At 44.0% G+C, this 19043-nt stretch overlaps 1 protein-coding gene across 6 annotated transcripts in view; it reads right to left on the bottom strand.

Annotated features, from left to right (window-relative positions):
- ARHGEF3 (Rho guanine nucleotide exchange factor 3) overlaps positions 1 to 19043 on the bottom strand; it is a 308196-nt gene that overhangs the window by 169449 nt on the left and 119704 nt on the right. Inside the window, exon 1 of one of the 6 annotated variants that reach the window (XM_027585489.2) lies at positions 1867 to 2052. The exons of the other annotated variants lie outside the window; for them this stretch is intronic. Within the exon in view, the coding sequence (XP_027441290.1) occupies positions 1867 to 2052 (186 nt within the window). Of the gene's footprint in view, positions 1 to 1866; positions 2053 to 19043 lie in introns of those variants that run through there. 6 annotated transcript variants of the gene reach the window in all.

Below are 19043 nucleotides of genomic sequence, written 5' to 3' on the forward strand. Positions count from 1 at the left end.
CCCTCCCTTTCTCTCCACCACATCCATTTACCAACTCACCTCCCACACCCAGCCCCAATTCCTCTAGATCCTTTCTCTGGAGACTCTCAGAACCGAGACATAAAAATGTATTCAGTAATATTTTTAAGAGCAAAATAAAGGTCAATGGCCACCCAGCCAATTACATTTTTAGTTCCAGTTGATATCCTTGGGAAATGTATGTTTAAATGTACTCATTTAACTTGGAGATAGGAAAGATATGAGAACTATGTTTGACTTTTTGTGCAAGATATTTGCATACCTTAGATTCATTATCAGAACTAAAATGAGTTTAGAGAAACTTCCATTTGACAGGTAGGAAACTGAGTCCAGAAAAGGTAGTGATTTGTCTAGGTAGCCACTAATTGGACGATAGCAAACATCAACCAAAACAGGCTGATTTGCCAAAGGATAGGAAAGCAAAGTATTACTGAAGATGCTGCAGGTGACAGGCGATGTAGAAAGGGCTCCATCATTGAAATCCTCATGCAGCACCTAATAGCTAAGAATGTCATTTCTGGATCCATTCTGCCTGAGCTTAAAGCCTGATCCACCGCTCCCCAGGTAGGTGACCTTGGGCAAATTATTTATCTTCTCTAAATCTCAGTTTACCACCTAAGAAATGGGGATAGTAATAATAGCCAACTCTATAGTGTTGTAGGAATTTCATGAACTAACGGGAGTCAAATGCTTACTCAGGTGGAAAGTATCTAATAAATGTTAGCTAGTGTATTATTTTTCATTTATGTTGTATTAACTATCACTAAATTGTAGTAAGTCATTTTAAATGTTGTCAATTTCTTTATCTCAAAGACTCAAAAATGATTATCAGGTGAGTAAACAGCTGGATGAGTCAGATGGGAAAGGAGAAAGACAATAAAACCATCCAAATCACATGAAAAGATTAAAAATGTATGTCTAGAATGGTCACGTATGAGAGTTGGAATTAGCATTACAAAAATCAGTCTCAGAATTCTGGTGAGAGGAACAGAAAAAGCAATGGACACTTTCTTTGGAAAATAGGAGTGGCTTATCCAAAGCTTTAACACCCACCCACAAACAAAAGGGACAGAGGGAGTAACCTTCAGGCTTCCTAACCATTCTTCAGCCCATTGACATGCAACATTTTCAGCCATTCCTTCAGACATAACCAAACCAGGTACCAACACTCATTAATGAGAACACCAGTGAGTCTGAATCTCCCCTGATAATAATATCCGACTTCATCTTCTCAATGATGAACACATTCACAACACAAGACTCACTCTAAGGAAACCTACGAAAAAGCTGTTCCAAGCAGAATGAACTTCCAAAATTGATTTCAGCCATCTTTCAATCCAAAGGAGAAGAAAAGGTCTTGGAAATCCACTTTGTGACTTTAAAAAACTCCCCAAACAAAAAACACCAGAAGGCAGATGCATCCTTTTTTCCCCTTGATTAACTGAAAACCAAATCTCTTATAAAAATTAAAATACTAGCATCGTGAAACAAAGAGTGAAAGACACTCTCCCCGCCCCCGCTCCCCCCCACACACACTCTCTCTCTCTCCTCCAATCACAGAAGCTAAAGGAAGCGCTAACAGCTAGGCACTCACTTAACTCACCATCTCCAACCAAGCAACCATTGTGGTCTTAAACACAACCACGCAGCTCTTTTCTGATCCACACTAAAGAGACAGCAGTCCCCTCTCCATCATCCCAGGTGTTTTTAACAGCAGCTCCCTGCCCATTTGCTTGGGAGGTGCAAGGCAGCTTCACCCTCCCGCACCTCAGCTCCTGGCACCGCCCAGGCAGGCATGGGTGGAAGTGGGCAGCCCGTCTGTCCCTGGCTCTGCCGCAGGGAGCTTACCTGAGCCCGGACAAAGAAGCAGCACCAAACCATGGGGCGCTCCGGCCTCATCCACGCGGAGTCCCCCGCCCCTAACTGCCACGGAGCCCGGCAGACGGGATTCTCTGAGCTGAGCAGAGCATGGTTTCCCTGGAGGAACTCCTCCCCGCCACTTGGGCTGCATGACAGGAAGTGACAGGGGGCCATCAGTTATAAGTGTCAGAAGCTGAGACCACACCAGCCAAGAGCTCCCCACCTCCGGCGGTTTCCTCACCCGCTGCTGCTTTTTCAGGGCACTGTGCCTTTGGGCATTCAGAGAGAGGCACACCAGAAATCCAGTGTCTGGCTGGCAATCCCCAGTCTGGAGGAAACACACAACGCTCACCGGGTCCCCACCTAAAGCCATGCCGGGCACTCTGGCAGCTCTACAGAGCTCGCTGCTAGGACATCAGGCTTCAAGTCTGGAGCTCTGCAGACCCAAACCCAGCCATCGGCATGAGACAGAGAAGGGATGCCAGGAGAACTTTGTTCAGAGGGGAATCAGTAGAGCCAGCGGCCCTGCCCAGGACACAGAGCCCTCACTGAATCCCAAGTTCATAGCAACTCCATAAATGAGAGTGGTGGTGAACACCACACTCATCTATTTCTTTTTTTCTCTTAGGCAAATCTCCTCTTCAGAGCCCCCTTCAAAATAGCTGCCTCTGGAAACCTACCTTTCAGCTTTTGACGTGCATCACAAAAGGCCTTACTGCTCTTCTCAGAGTTATTATGGAAATAACTCATGGCTGACATTTCTCATTTTATGAAACGGGATCTCACCAGAATGAACACCTTGCCCGGCTCACCTGCCTTTTACAAAACCCAGACTCTTTGGGTGAGATAGATTGTCTCACAGAGACCTGCAAGGTTTCAGGCAAAAACCATGGCCTGTTCATCCCCTCTGCACAGACAACTCAACCCCCTCACCCTCCTTATATGGTAGAGGTGGGTCTCAAATCCAAGGAGACATAACTTCAGCGCAGCTTTCAATTATTTATTTTTAGTTTCTAGTTTTCTGATGGTGTAGTTTGATTGGCAACTTTTAGCTGCAAAGATTTAGGCAAAAGTCTCCCGGGGCTGTTTTACAAATGCCCAGATTTTTAAGAGCTTTGACTTGTCTGAGCCCTGAGTAAAGTGGGGGACCCAGCAAAGAGGGAACAAGCTTCCATCTAAGACGGGACTCCAGAGCATCCAAGCAAGCAGGCTCTCCCCATCCGCTCAGGGCAGTGACCTGGCCCCTAACAAGCGCCTCGGAAGAGTGCCTTGTGCCCTGCAGGCATTACAGAAGAAAACACCAGGCTCTGGAAGCACAAGGATGAACCACCGATGGCCGGAGAGGTGCTGCCGGGATTTGCAATAAGAGTATTGAGGGGCCAAGAAATAACTGAGCCCGACCAACACATTTTTTTATGGGGACAAAATCTGGGAAGGCTTCTTAGAGCAAGAGACACATGGGTAGAATCTGAGGGGTTTTCTAGGCAGGAGAATTGGCAAAGGCAATAGCAGGAATGTGCAGGCCCACGGGGTACTCTGCAAGAAAAGCAAATGCTTTGAAAGCACTGTTCCCCGACAGACTTGGGTCTTGCTTCAAAGAGCTTGAAGGGGTCCTGTTTGGAGAAAGAAGGAAGTGAAATGACTGTGAAAAAGGCTCAGCCCTTTCAGGCCACCATCTGGGTCACCTCAAAGCCCACACGTGGTACCTACCAGGTCTGGCACTCAGGAAACCCTCGGCAATGCGCGCCAAAAAACAGCAGGGCCCACAGAAGGTGGGTTTCAGCTCATCCTTGGGATCCCCTATGCCCAAAAGCCTGATTCCCCACAAAGCAAGCCTGGGGTAGGTGGTGGCTGGTTGGGGTGGGGGAGTAGGCATCCCTAAAAAGGCCTCTCACCCTAGCCTCCTGCACAGAAAGAGGCCTGAATTCGTTCAGGCCTATAAACAAGCTGAGATTAGCCAGCTCTAGAGACAGCTCAGCTAATGAAGAAAGCCCATCTCCCGAGGGCCAGTGGAGGTTCCCATAAGCCCAGCCGCTCCTCCCCTGGAGGATTTTCAAACACGCCACTGAATGGAGCCCCAGCAGCCGAGGCCAGGATCACCCCCAATGAGAGTCCAAAGGAAACGTACGATGATCACTAGACTTTACTTCTTCTCTGGGGGAGGAAGGGCACATTCACATCAGCTAATCCAAGAATGATTAAGCCTGACTTCTGGTTGCTGACTATGAAGGAGAAAGAAGAACCGAAACCCGTGGGCTGTAGCACTTCGTGGAAGAGGTGAAACTGAGCGGGTCCCAGGGCAGGTAGCCATGAAGGAGGGAACACAGGTCAGAGAGCCAGCAGATACCCCTGGCAGGAGAAAAGGAAGGAAGGAACAGGGCATGGCCATCTCCTCTGACATCCCTGCTTTGACCAGAAGTGAGAACTCCAGTAATGAAATTGGTCCACGCAGAGGGCATCTTGATGGAACATTTCAATAAGCAGAGGCTCCTGCCATGCAGAGTTCAAGTTCATTTTTAGCTTCATAATGAAAGCTTATAAAGGAACAGGAATGTGGGTTTTCTCTACAGGGCACCTAGGATACAACCAAGTATTCAAATATGTTTTTCTACTAATTTTTCAATTTTAAAAGTAACAGGGTATTAATACATTCAAACCATACAGAAATATATAGTGTAAAAAGTGAGTCTTCCCAAAGGCCCTGCTTTTTTTCTCCACCCCAAACCCATTTGCCAGAGTCACCCATGTCAAAGCCAGCGATACATAAAGGGGTTATAAACCCAAATGCTTTCAGGGCCAGGGGTCAGGTACCTGAAAGAAAAGCCTGGGTGGACCCTGGGGTGCCCCTGAGAGTATTGGCCCAAAGTTCCAGCTTACAGGGGTCCCAAGGGACTACTGGTCCAGGGTTACCAGACATTCCAGTTTTTTAAGAGAAGCTGGAAATCCCAGGTTATATGTAAAATCTCACAATGTTTAAATGCTGGCAACGAATCCACCATTTTAAAAAGTGCTATACAGGCCACACAAAACACAGTTGCTGGCTGGATACGACCCAAGAGCCACCAGTTTGGCAATCCTTCTACACATTTCCTTCTGTCTAAACACACACAAGTTGTTGTGTACAACATTTTATTTTTAATTTATATTTTTCAAAACTGGAATGGTAACATTGTTCTACCACTTGCTTTTTTCACTTAACATCCAGAGCATCCTTCTATATCATACACGTTTTAGACCCATACGGCAGCACATCCCACGGTATGGAAGTACCCAATTCATCAGCCCCTCGCCTGTGAACTTTCTGCAAACAGGAGAGATGAACTTGACATGTTGCCTCCCAGTTACTTACTCTTAACTCTGCCGCCACTGAGAGCATCATTCATGATGAAAGTGCACCTGTGTGCAGATATTAAAACATCCTAAAGACACAGTTACTAAAACCATAAACGGTGACTGCAGACTTTTGATGTTTTAATAGGAGTTGCCATGCAGTTTTTCATTTGACCTTCACAAGTGTCCTGAGATAAGCCTCACTGTTATCTCTACTGTACAGATTTTTTTAAAATGGCGTCTCAAACGGTGGCAGGAGCCTGCCCAAGAGGGCCTAGAGGTGGCAGGGTCAGGAGTGGGGCTTGGGTGGGCTGACTCCAAGCTCCTGCTGCAAGCATACAGCCCCTGGAACAGACAGCCAGAAACCTGCCCCAGGATATTCTGGAACTTGACATATGGCAAATGTTGGACTGCAAACCACAGGAGGAGAGAAGGATAGCTAACGAATGGGATAATTCATTTCTTGGAAAGAAAAGCCTCCTTTTAAAGCCCTACTTCACACTGTGCAAAATAAATTCTACATAGATCAGGGTGAAACGTTAAAAAGAAAAAAAAAAAACCCTATGAAATTCTGGCGGCGTAGGTTCTTAAGGTATAATATTTTTCTCTAAGTGTGTGGAGCTGAATCATTATATATTTATAATGGCGAAATACCCATAAGGCACCTATAATGCAAAAACTGGCCCCTGTTTCCCCACATCTGGTTAAATAACCACATTGCTAGCGAATTCTTATTGTACGCAGAAGACACTAGTGCCAAAATGTGGACCTAGCTAACGTGCCACCACATGCTTCCTTTTGGCCCTGGGACTCAACGGGATGTGTTTCCTGCACTGTTATTCGATATATTTCACCGTATTTTTCTGTTGAGAAGTTTCAAGCAGTTTTCTCACCAAAAATATTATAAGAAACATATTCATCAGGGTTGGGAGAAGTTCATGTACATAAAACGAAATGGTGAGATTTCAGTAGAATTACTTCACTAAAAGTTGGTGACTAACGGTGGTTTTTGCCGTGTGAATTTTATTCTGGTTCCTGAGTCTCTTTCTTATTTGTACCTAAGAAGACATAGATTTCACAAAAGCTCAGTGTTGGCTGGGAATTTCAGGGTCTTTGACCATATTCCATTCGATGCCTTACATTTTTGTTTATTTAAAAAAAAATTTTTTTAAAGAGAGAAGGGGGGGCACCTGGATGGTTAAGCATCTGCCTTCGGCTCAGGTCATGATCCCAGAGTCCCAGGATCGAGCCCCATGTCAGACTACTGCTCAGCAGGGAGTCTGCTTCTCCCTCTGCCCCTCACCCTGCTCTTGTGCTCTCTCTCTCTCAAATAAATAAATACATAAATCTCTAAAGAGAGAGAGAGAGAGAAATAACACACATGGGGGGAGGGGCAGAGGGAGAGAGAGAGTCCTCAAGCAGACTCCCGGCTGAGCATGGAGTCCAATATGGGGCTCGATCCCACCACCCTGAGATCATGCCCTGAGTGGAAATCAAAAGTCGGATGCTTAACCAATGGAGTCTCCTAGGTGCCCATGATACTTTACATTTTAAAATAATTCCACAACCTGAATTGAAAACTAGGTGGTGAAACAATCTCATGAAAATGGGATGGCAGTAGGGATGGCAACTTAAAATAGTGTACTGCACAGAGATTTAACCAAGATTCCAGTGTCAGAAAATCATTTCATGGATCTTTTGGTTTTGGATGCTACTGTCAAATTCAAGTAAGACTTAAAAAAAAATTTATGTTGTGGTGGAGAGGGGAAGTACAGTAATACCCACTGGTGTTACTAGGTTGTCAGAAAGGCATCATGCAAGGCAAGTCAGTGAGAAATAAAAAGGGCTTCAAAGTATTTTGAGCCTGGGAGTTACTTGCGGTCATGCATTCTTATCAAATGTCTTCATATCTACTCCTCAGGGCTGGAAGTGTGGTTAATCCAAGCAAAACTTGAACAACTACTCTGCCCCTTTTCCCATGAATCATCAACAAATGGGGGGTCCAGACCCCGTTCCAGGCCAGGGCTGCTTGTATGCAAGACGGTTTAACTCAAATGACTTGGACCATTTGAAAATGTTGATGCTCTTCTAGAGCCCTGCTTAATATCCCAGCTCAACAAGATTACAAAATGATGAGAAGAATGTGGAGCAAACCTGGCTGCCCAAGGTCAAGAATGAATAAATAGAAAAGTTTTCATCTATGGTTTCAACACAAGAACTAAAAATAAATGAGGCTCGAACATGGAAGTCTCAACAGATTGCTAATCATGGCTAATCTTGAGGGCTTATCTTGCTGGTTTTGTTACGAGCAATAGCTTGAGCACTGTATTTTTTCTCTCTAAACAGATCTGAACTTTTATAATCAAATTCCTCACATTATTTTGGCAACCGACAAGCAGGAGGCTATTTTAAAAAGCGAATCAGAAACAGGGAAAGCTGCCTTCCGATGTGCGCTGTGATGAAGCAGCACCCTAGGGTTCCCCCTCCTTTATGAACACAAGCAAGGGTAGCCTGAAGCATTTCCACAGGGAGCAGACGGGGGTGTAGCAAATAAGCCCATTCCGATTTATTGCTCAGGAACACGGACACCCTGAGTACAGCTTTTTCAAAGGACCATCAAGGTCTCTTTGTTATACTATCAGTTCAGAGTGAAACTCCAGTGGGTTGCTGACCTCTGCCCAATTCTTAGGAAAAAGAAAGGCTTAAAAACTGATTAGCTGATATCTATCAGCCAGAGAGCTTCCTTACTTGGAAATGAGAATTACTATTTGGCATTCTACTGTCAAAATTGATTGGAAATGGAAAATGTGAATTATGAAGGGGGGTGGTATTCCTAACACCTGAATATCTCAGGAGGATTTTGAACAGTCATTTGCTCATTTCAAAGAACAACCTTTGACAAACTGAATTTCTGAGATAAAAATATGTAACAAGAGCAGAAATCATTTTTACAAAATAGTTTCTCATCCTTATTTTTGAGTTCAGGATATCTCCTTAAGGATAATTTCTGGGAACAACGGGCCGGCTGGAATGATGAACAGTCAATTGATAGAGTAGCTCTGTGATCTCTGGCTTTGCCATTTACTAGTTGAATGACCTGGTAACTCCCTTAACTTCCTTGACCCTTAGTTTCCTCATCTGTAAACCAGGAATATTATCCCTCACGGGGTTGTAGAGAGGTCTATAGGAATCTAACTGAAACATGTGTTTAAAAGCAGAACTAAAGATGATGGAAACATTGGGGGCCACTATTCTTTCTATTTTTGCATAAGTTTAAATTTTTCCATAATAAAATATTTTTGGGGTGCCTGGGTGGCTCAGTCGTTGAGGCGTCTGCCTTAGGCTCGGGTCGTGGTCCCAGGGTCCTAGGATCGAGCCCCACATCGGGCTCCCTGCTCGGGGGGAGGCCTGCTTCTCTCTCTGCCACTCCCCCTGCTTGTGTTCCCTCTCGCTGTGTTTCTCTCTTCAAATAAATAAATAAAATCTTAAAAAAAATTTTTTTAAGCCAAAAAAAAAAAAAACCCAGTAATAACTTCTTGGGTTTTTTTTTTTTTTAATTCAAGCAGAAAATGTTCCTCTTAGCAAGTTGAAAAGTTGGTACCAAATCTGAAATAATTTGATTTTTACCCTAATTTGAATGAGAGCTGTCAACTAGATATCTAATAAGAAAAAGACAATGGAAGTTTGCAATTTCCCATTTCCCTTCTTCCTTCCAACAGAGAAAACAAAAATATGAAGGGGGTAAAAGCTTAAGTTCTATTTTGCTTTTTTTTTTTTTTAAGAGAGGGAGAGAGATAGAAGTGGGGGGGAGGGGCAGAGGGAAAGGGAGAGAGAATCTTAAGCAGGCTCCATGCCCAGCACAGAGCCGGGCGCAGGGCTCAGTCTCACAACCCTGAGATCATGACCTGAGCCAAAATCAAGAGTCAGATGCTTAACCAATTGAGCCACCCAGGCGCTCCCCCACCCATTTACTTTTTCAATGTTATAATGCTGACTTCCTTGAAATCCCTGTCTATCTAAAAAGTTCAAGATTCCTATGAAAATACGCCCCCCAAGAAAATAACAAGAGATTGAAAAAGCGTGTGTGCACCTGTGACTCAGAGCATTTATTCTGCCTACACCACAGTGAAAGTAGTTTTTTGTTTTATTTTGGTTGGTATGTATCCATGTGTACTTGAAGAGTAAATACGGACACTTTTTTCCTTAAATCAGAATCAGAAGGGAATCACCCAAACACTGGAAACCAGCAAACCAAGCAGTGGATACTCAGAAAAGGCTTCCAGCTGCCACCGGAGGGACGCGGATTCTGGTTGGAAGCTCGGAGCCTTCTCCCAGCTAGTGCTCTGCCCGGGATGCTGTCCCTTTAAGTCAAACTTCCTGGTAAGGCTCAGAGATTTCCGCATGCAACTTCCTGGAGACCGTGTAAGATAAACAATAAACTTTGCAGCAAAATCTTGGACAATAAGCCCCACGTGGTCCTAACGAGAAGCAATTATAAGGCCTGACAATGGCTAAGGCATTTCCAACAGGAATGCCAATCTGTGATAAACATGGGGTAAACATGCTACCCCACACACCTGCACGAACTAAACTAATTAAAAAAAAAGTTCCTAGCCTCTCAACAGACCAAGAAATAGCTGCTTCCAAATTTGGCGCTATTTTTCTTAAATCACTGTCTAAGAGGAAGGCAGTCTGGTCTTTCTTAAAGTCTTAGGTCTTTCACCTACTGGTGAAAACTGTTAAGGCCAAGGGACTCCATGAGTCACTTACTCCACATGTCTCTGTGAGGGACATTTAACCCTCTGGATACTCTGCAGTTCAACCGTCTCCTTAGGTTTAGGGGAGCCCCAACTCATGAAGAAGAGCCCATGTTCTACCAAAAGAGATAAGGATGCCACACACTTTCGTTCCCAGCCTCCCTTGTAGCTAGGGCAGGAGAGCATGAACTAGGCTCAGGCAATCACATACTCCCCAGATGTGGCAACATAAGCTGGTATGCAAAGAGCAGGGACACTACAGACGCTATTCTTGCTGGGGGTGGGGGGGGCAGCAATAAGGGAAACTGAGAAGCCACATTAGTTGGCACTGTGCTATCTACACCCGCCCAGCAGTGGCAGCAATGGTGTGCTTGTAGGAAATGTTTGGTGGTGTAATTTGAGGTTGTTCCCGGTTCCCTAATCCTTCCGAAATTCTCTGAGCTTCCTATATCCTGTAATAAATTTCTCTTCTGCTTAAATCAATCAGAACTGGATTTTATTGCTAGGGGTTAGTTCATACACACAGAACCACAGGATAGGCTAAAGTTTAAGTAGTCCAGAACCCCATCCCGCAGAATGATTCTGAGCATAAGGACTGAATGGCTTCTTTCACATTTCAAATTCAATACAAACACGGGGTCCCTTGGTCCACAGGGCCCTGCATCAATTGGCCCCTGTCTCCCTCCTAAGCTCTTATCTCATTCTACTCTCCTCCCAACTCCCAAGCTCTAATCACACTTTCTGTTCCTCATTAAGCTCTTTCCTGCCCCCAGGGCCTTTGCACTTGCTCTCCAGAAAGCTCTTCTCCTCCAGATCTTCACCTTACAGCAGCATCTCTCTCATAGTTTGGTCCCAGCTTACAGGAAACCTTCCCTGACTAAGCTGCCTAAAGCATCGCACTCCCCACCTCACCATCTTATCCTTTCTCATGACACTCTGATGGTTCTCCTTCTAGCGTACATCCTGTGATTAATTCATCTATTAATAACTTTAGCAACCACCACTGATTGGGGGCTTGCTATGCACCAGACATTAAACATTTAATTCTATGACCATTGTGAGATAGGTACTTTTATTATTCTTAGTTTATAGAGGAGGACACAGGCTCAGAGGGGTTAAGGAAGGTGTCCAAGCTTGGCAGTGATGGAATAGAGATTTGAATCTAGGTCTGCAACATGGGCTCCTCACCACAGTGCTCATTCAGGCAGTTGTCTGACAGCAACTAAATGAACATTAACCACAGGGTAGACTCTGGAGCAAAAGGGCAGACCCCACTCTCATGGAGCTGATAGCCTTGGTGTTCCAGCTCTATCACCTGGTATTCTATTATCCCCAGACCCTGCTTAGGAAAGAAATGCAGCTGGGCATGTGTAAAGAGGGAGCAGGGGTCCTTCGTTCAACAGAAAAGTGTCCTGCTCTGTGCTCAAAGTGTTGGACATACAAAAATACCACCGGAGAACTCATGGGCCAGAGGGAATGCAGGACCTGCAAACAATGTTTGCTGCTCATCCTGTCATGTTCCATGGCCTTGGAATACCAGGAACACTGAGGAAGCAGCCAGGGACAATTCTCAGGTCCCCCCAGGAGAAGAGCCATTCAAGCAGTTCATTAAGGATGTGTAGGGTTTTGCCAGGCTGAGGGGAGGGGAGCCACAGTGAAGAGGAGAGGTGAGGAGATGTTCAAAGGGCCACGGGAGGCATGGGGTGGTTGGGCTGGGAGAAGAGAAGGTTGCAGCCAAGGGAGAAATCCCAGGTCTTCCCTGTGGAAAACAGGGAACGAGAGCAAGATTTTCAGCAAGAACAGATACACGACCAGATATGAATTCTTTTTGTCAAGAATGGCCATGACTATATAATGGCCATGACTATATAATCCTGGCGGTATGTCTTAGTACCTTATTTCCTCTGTTAAAGTACATAAATATATTAGCTAAAAGCCAGGAATTTAACAGCAATAACAAAATTCCATTTCTATGCTTCCTAACTCCCTCTCCTTGCTGAATGAGAAGTGAGATAAATTTCCTCTCCCAACAGGAGTTAAGCACAGCCATTCTCTCCCATGATGTGAAATTACACAGAGCTCTCGTGTCAGTAATTTATGGAGAAAAGAAGGAATTCCCCTGCTACTTGACTTTACAGCTCCAATCACCTCTGCCCAGATTCCCCCAGCGTGATAATAGGAACCTCATCTCTGGGTTGTGTCATTAAAACGAAAGGCTGATTTTTATTTTTTTTTAAGAATGTACAAGGTTGAGGCACAAATGGCCTCCTGTGTTGAATAAGCACCTGGGGGTTGGGAGAGGAATCGCCAGAACCACCCTGTGAGGCCAGGTGTGGCCAAGCACACGGTGACAGGCCCTAGGAAACAGTCCGCTAAGTTTGCGGCTAAAGAGGTCTGGGAACCCTGAGGCCAGCCAAGGGGGCAAGGGCACAGTATCTGGAAAGTAGACTGTGGAAATCAATGCAAGCAGTGTAGCTTGGGGTCAGGAATAGGAAGTCCGAGCCAAACAACCCGTTCAAATCCCAGTGCTATGCTTACCATGTGACCTCTGGCAATTTACTTCTCTGTACCTCCATTTTCTCATCTGTTAGATGGAGATGCTAAGAGTAAGAGCACCCACGACACAAGGCAATATAAATTAATATTTTAATATTATATAACATATTATACATAACATTATATAATAGAGTAATATAATAATATTACCATGATCTACTTTAACCCAATTTAAGAAAGAATTTGTCAGGGCACCTGGGTGGCTCAGACAGTTAAGCATCGACTCTTCCTTTCCACTCTGGTCATGATCTCGGCGTGAGAGCAAGTCCCACGCCGGGCTCTGCACTCAGCAGGGAATCTGCTTGAGGATTTTCTCTCTCTCCCTCTGCTCCTCCCCCCACCGCCACTCTCTCTCAATCTCTAAAACAGATAATTTTTTTTAAAAGAATTTGTCAACAAAAATGAGGGGTCTGAGGAGTGGAGGCCCGGGAGCAGATGGCTGGGCAGTATTTGTGCGGTGATTTCTGCACACCTTGAGGCAGAGTGACAGCGACACTAACGTGGAACCAAGCCATTTGCTGAGCCAGAGTCCAGGCTCCATCACTTCTGGGCCACGGGCTTGGGAGAGTCACTTAGCCCTTAAAACCTTCATTCCCTTATCTTGCAAAGGGGATAACAATAGTACCCCCTTCATACTCTGAGCCAAGCCCCGGTGCTCAACCTTACAGGCATTTTTCACAGATAATCTCCCCAACAACACTGTGAATCGCATACAATTATGATGTCCATTTGACAAACAATAAAACCCGTGGCTCAGAGATGTTAATCAAATCACCAAAGGGCACACAGCTAGACTGACCTGCAGGAAGTCCGACCCTCAGAGCCAGCGCTCTAAGCCCCTGTCAATTCTGCAGACGTGTGAAGCATGAAAAGGATGCACCATAGTCCCTCTGCAGGAAGAGGGGGTAACTGATGTGTGCATGGGAATCACCCTTTAAGAAGCATGTGTATTTGCCTATCACAGATCCCTGCCCTTATGGCACCTGGTAAACAATGAAACTCCCCCTCGGTCACCACCTCCTATGTGCCAGGCACCACGGTGAGTGCCAATTACATCAACATCATCTCATCACCAGGGCAACCTTCCCTGAGGCCAAGACTGGAGGGCACTGAGGCTCAGAGAGCTCCTGGCCCACGGGTCACAGAGTGTGTCAGTGGTGGCACCCCAACACACATCTGGATCTGTCCTACACCCACTCAGACTTGGGGACAGACCCTTAAATGTCCCTCAAGCGCCACTCTCCCCCTCATTACCTCCCACTCTAAGAGCACAAAGCTGCTTATTCTGCACCAGGATAATGACCACGGGGGCCAAGCAGGGCCATGGCACAAACTGTAATTATTGCACACAACAATTTGCATTCCCAATCTGAAATGTGCTCAGGGCCTCACTTGAGCCCTGTAATCAGCTTAGCCTCTGCCCAAATCTCTCTCGATATGAAGACATACTTGAAGCACTGGGCCACAGCGGGGTTTGGAAAATATGCCTCTGCCCCAGCGAACTGCCACCTGAGGAAAAGCCATGCCGAGAAATGGCCAGGGTTGAGTGGGATTTAAACCCTGGAGAGGTCAAATTCGTCTGTTGCAGAACAAAGCGAACAGCAGCCGGGACAGAGGACAGGCAGGGCAAGACCGGTAAATAATTAAAGGCAGGAAATGCATTACATAACACATGGGCCTCGGTGCCCAGAGGTGGAATGGACCCCCCTCCTCTTTTATCACACACTGCTGTCTTGCCTATGAGTCACATGTCAGGGTGTGGTGGCTCTGCTCCCCAGGACAACATAGGACACCTACTAGATCAGCAAAAGGCACACGATGAGAAGAAAAAAAAAAAATACAGCGTCTGCATTAGAGAAAGAGTTCCGGGAAGACCTTTCCATTCACAAAGAATACTATGATTTGGGTACTCCCAGGTGCGGGAGGAGGGTATGTTGAGGGGAGTGGGCGATACCATAATTTTCAACCCTACCTCTGGCCTCTTTTACTATGTCCCAATCACAGAAGGATTCGTACTAAGTGGCTAGAGTCCCGGATACAGGTTAACTGGAATTCACCCTGGCTCTACTTTCTGTTAGTAGAGACTGAGGACAAACTGCATGTCAATTTCCATCACCTCGAATCCTGACCAAAGACTTTCACATGAAATCTCTACTTGAGCTGATGGTATCTGCAAGCTGAATCTGCAAACCTTCATGTGCCACACATCAACTGAGGATCTTGATAAAATGCAGATTCTGAGGTCTGAGGTGGGGCCTGAGATTCTGCATTTCTAACAAGCTGCCAGGTGCCATTGTTGCTACTGCCCCATGGACCACACTTTGAGAACCTTTGCTAGGAGACGTGCGAGTAGCTGAAGTAGACTGAAAAAAATTCGTATTTTCTGTGTTTCTATAGTCATGGTGCTGAGCTCTTTCATTCTAAGAACAAAGAATTCAAGCACTAGATATCTTTAAAGTTCTTGTTTCCAAGTTATCTCATTGGTGGTTTCTGGAATAGCCCTGGATCCTCTTAGGTTCAAAGGACCTGAGGCATCAAAGGACAACATAGCTGAGCATCTTGCCTTTGCCAGTGTTCTCATTCACTGATGCCTGTCTCCCTTTCAGCAGTGTGGCCAACCCACTGCAGGTGCAGTCATGTTCTAGAAACTGAGTAACCTATGAACCCAGCCCATCAGTTGTGGCTGGAGCCCCTCAGGTACTTGAGTGTGGCGTCAACAGTCACAGACTGCATCTTCCCAACCAGACAGGCACCTTAATAAAATCATTCAACTAATCCGATGCATTTTTTAAAAACCGGCTGGAGCTGGCTGCCCTGTCCCGTTATGCAAACAGTACACAATGAATTGCTGATAGCATCTTTTCATCATTGCCAACATAAACCCTGCCAGGCCAGCAGAAATAAGCCCAGTGACTGTAAGCAACAATAGTTGCATAAGTTTGTTTAAATAAACACAACTAACAACAGGTAAAAATGTTTTTATCACCTTCTATTGCCAAGCCAGAGACTTTTGCGATTGAATTCTTGTAGAAATAAAACCAGAATCAAGGGTAAGAAGCAGAAGGCAGCTGAGGAGAGAATGCCAACTTCCTACTTCTTGCAGAAACACACATGTGTTTCTAAAACACTGATATCTATCAGTTTTTAGAATAAGTAACTAGAGCTCATAAAACCAAATTAATTGACTTACATTGTTTACTGCCTCACAGTAGGGATTTTCTTTCCTGTTCTTGTCTACTTGTCCACTTTTATGCACTTTTTGACATTTGCCTGTTGAGGTGGGTAGCGGAAATATTTCTTAATATATTAAAGAAGTTTGATACCACCAAATAACATAAAATTACACATAAGAGATATAATAGGTAATATTAGCCCTTAAACCAAAACCCTAAAATAGCAAAATAAAACACAAGTGGACAAGGAAGGGAAATGAGCATTTATTAAAGTAGAGGGATGAAGTTCAAGTAGGAGGCATGGTCAATGGAGGGAATTTGGTGAACCACGTCAGAATGACTCGTGAAACAAGATGGAGAAGTCACTTCCTGAGCAAAGGGTATCAGGACAAAAGGAAGAGCGAACTGAGGACAAGTATTTTAGTGACACATATGCAGGGCCTCTTAGTCACTCTGGATAATGAGATGAGCACATTTTTAAAAGAAGGAAAAAAGACATGACATCAAGACTGTAAGAATAAGCAGCAGGTTTTATTGTGTTTCAAGAACATCAAATCTTGGCCATTTGTATCAATAATGCAGACTTGAAAGGACTATTCCAGTCTAAAACTCAAGGTTTTCCCTTCCCTGAGACGTTTTAGAATTTGGTGATAAATGTATTAATGCCTGGCAAAGGTTTGGCCCAAGAAAAACACGTTTGATTTTTAATTACACAAGCTGTAAGACAGGAAACATACTTGGGGTGAAGGGTATTTTTAAAAAGCCAGTATCTTTTTGACCCCAAAATTACTAAGCCAACTTTGCAATCTGTAGCCCTCTGAGTTTCAATAATAAACGAAACCAAAGAGAAAGAATACGCAGGCTGCCGTATTAAGCATTTTTCTCTAATTTTCCAAAAGTGGCATTCTAAAGTATTCTCCCAAGCTATCATTCAGAACCCATCAAAATAATGTACCCCAACTTAGTAAGATGCAATTGAGTTACCTATTAATTCTTTGGAATATTAACTCTTTGGGGATGATTTCCTTCTTGGTTGAGTACACAGTGTTCATCCTTATTAAGGGGCTTTCCTCCCCTCTCAAATATCCAAGTAAGATTTATGGATTTGTTGTTGACATTAGAAAAGGAAGACAAAATTCCTCCAAGTTCACCTTCGTCCAGTTCTCACATTTGAAACTCCTCCACAAACAGATGCCTTATTTTAAAATTCCATCTTAAGTAACCACGGGATTTAGGCCAAATCATCGAATTTCTGACTTAGATTTATTCCTCTTGCCTGTCAGGATGATTTTTATCCTTAAACCTAAAAACCTAAAACTCCACTTCAAAATTACAGTTCAAATATCTGTCTTCTCACCTCAGTTTCTCTTCTTGATTATGAAAATTACATATGCACACACCCTGTAGAAACTTGGAAAAGCCGAAACAAAACAAAGAAAAAATGTCACTTCAAACTCACTTACTGGGAGGAAATCATTATTAATATTTTGGCATGTTTAATTTTTTTTAAACAGGATCATTACCATATATACAATTTTATTTCCTGCTTTTAAAAACATAATAAACATTTTCACTGACTAACACTCTTCCACAACATCCCCTTATGGCTGCATAATACATGCTCATATGAATAAAACACAATTCACACCAACTGTCCCACATTATTGGACATTTAGACTTTTTCTACTTTTTCCTATCATTATAATGATAGCTGCACTAAACACTTTTGTGCATAAATCTTAATCCACATGTCCAGCGACTTCTATAGGATAGAAGTGGAATTATTGGGCCAATGGCCATAAATATGTTTATGGTTCTTAACACAAACAGCTTTCCAGAATGATGATCAAGTAACAATGCCACTGAACACCATCCTATCGCACCCTCACTAGCATCCCAAATGACCACTTTTAAAAAGGCTGATTAAATCTGTAGGTGAAAAACAACACTTTGAAAAATTTCCAATCCTTAGACTGACCTGCTGAGGTCAATGATTTCAAATGTTCTCTCAATATCAAAATAATCTTCTTTAATCTTCAAAACAAGATGCTAATTTTTCCCACATATAAAAATGCAATCAAAACCACAAACATGAGAAGAATGTCGACATTTGTTGGATATTTTCATTGGGCAACTAAGGTACCGTGGTTAAGAAGCCAAGAACAGCCAGTTCGATGTACCAGTCTGTGACAGGACAGAGAGACAGCCTGTGTAGAGAGATGCTAGCAAAATAAATTCAGAACTAAATCCACTGCCAAACTTCACAAGATACATAAGATTTGAATTACTGTAAGCCAACACCTATCAGAACAAATACAGTAGAATGTTCAAGAATATATGCAGACTACATTTGAAATTCGTTCAATAGCTTTTTATGTAAGAAATTTTCTTTCCTCCCTCTAAATCAGTGCATATTCCCATATCCATCAAGTATGTCTTTCTTTGTTTAATGGCACAACACATGCGAAGAAGAAATGGTCCAGACTCAGTCTCCCACAACCCAGGGCCTGAGATGATCACTCTATAACATGGAAAAATAGTAGATAAATGGAAAGTTCTTCTACTATCCTAGAAATGTTTTGGGGTATTTTTCTATTTTTCCCACATTTTCTTTCCAGGGAATTGGCCCCACTTTCCCCACAGTTCCCCCCTGAGTGAACATAAGATAAAAGCTGTGGTAGCCAAGAGGGGAAAAGTATTTATTGAGCACTTACTATGTCATACACCCAGTGTTAAATACTTGATATACATTATTTCATTTACTGCTTATCAGAACCCTATGAGCTAGATACATTTTCAGGTGAAGACTGAGTCTCAGTGAAGTTCGTCCCTTGCCCAAACTGGTGAACAGCAGATCCATTTGACCCTGACTTTCTAGCCACACATGACTGGACCAAGGAAGAAGGAAGCCCTTCTAAGAACTGGCCAGCAGCCTGCCCACCACTTGTGAGGCCCAGCCCAAGAAAGATGAGCTGATGTGATCAGAGTTTTCTTAGGGAGTTGGGGATGGGGCACCTGAGACTACCCAGTGGGCTGTAGGAGAGCAAGCTGCTGAAATATCCCAGCAGGTTGGGTCAGACCAGCCCAAAGTGCCACATGCATGGAGAAGACATTGGGAGCAAGACCTACGCATCAGAAGGGGAAGGTAGAGAAAGGAAGAATGAAACCGACCAGAGAGAGAAATCCTGGGTTCCTGCAATTGTATATTCTCTCATTAATTAGCCCTTTTCTTGAGGTAGTAGAACAAGTGCCTGTGGTTTTGTTTGTTTTTTTGTTTTGTTTTGTATTGTTTGCCAAGAACTCTAAAATATCCACCAAGGACAAACTAACAGTTACCAAAGGGGAGGTG

Source organism: Zalophus californianus, chromosome 1 (assembly GCF_009762305.2).
Source record: "Zalophus californianus isolate mZalCal1 chromosome 1, mZalCal1.pri.v2, whole genome shotgun sequence".
Lineage (NCBI taxonomy): Eukaryota > Metazoa > Chordata > Mammalia > Carnivora > Otariidae > Zalophus > Zalophus californianus.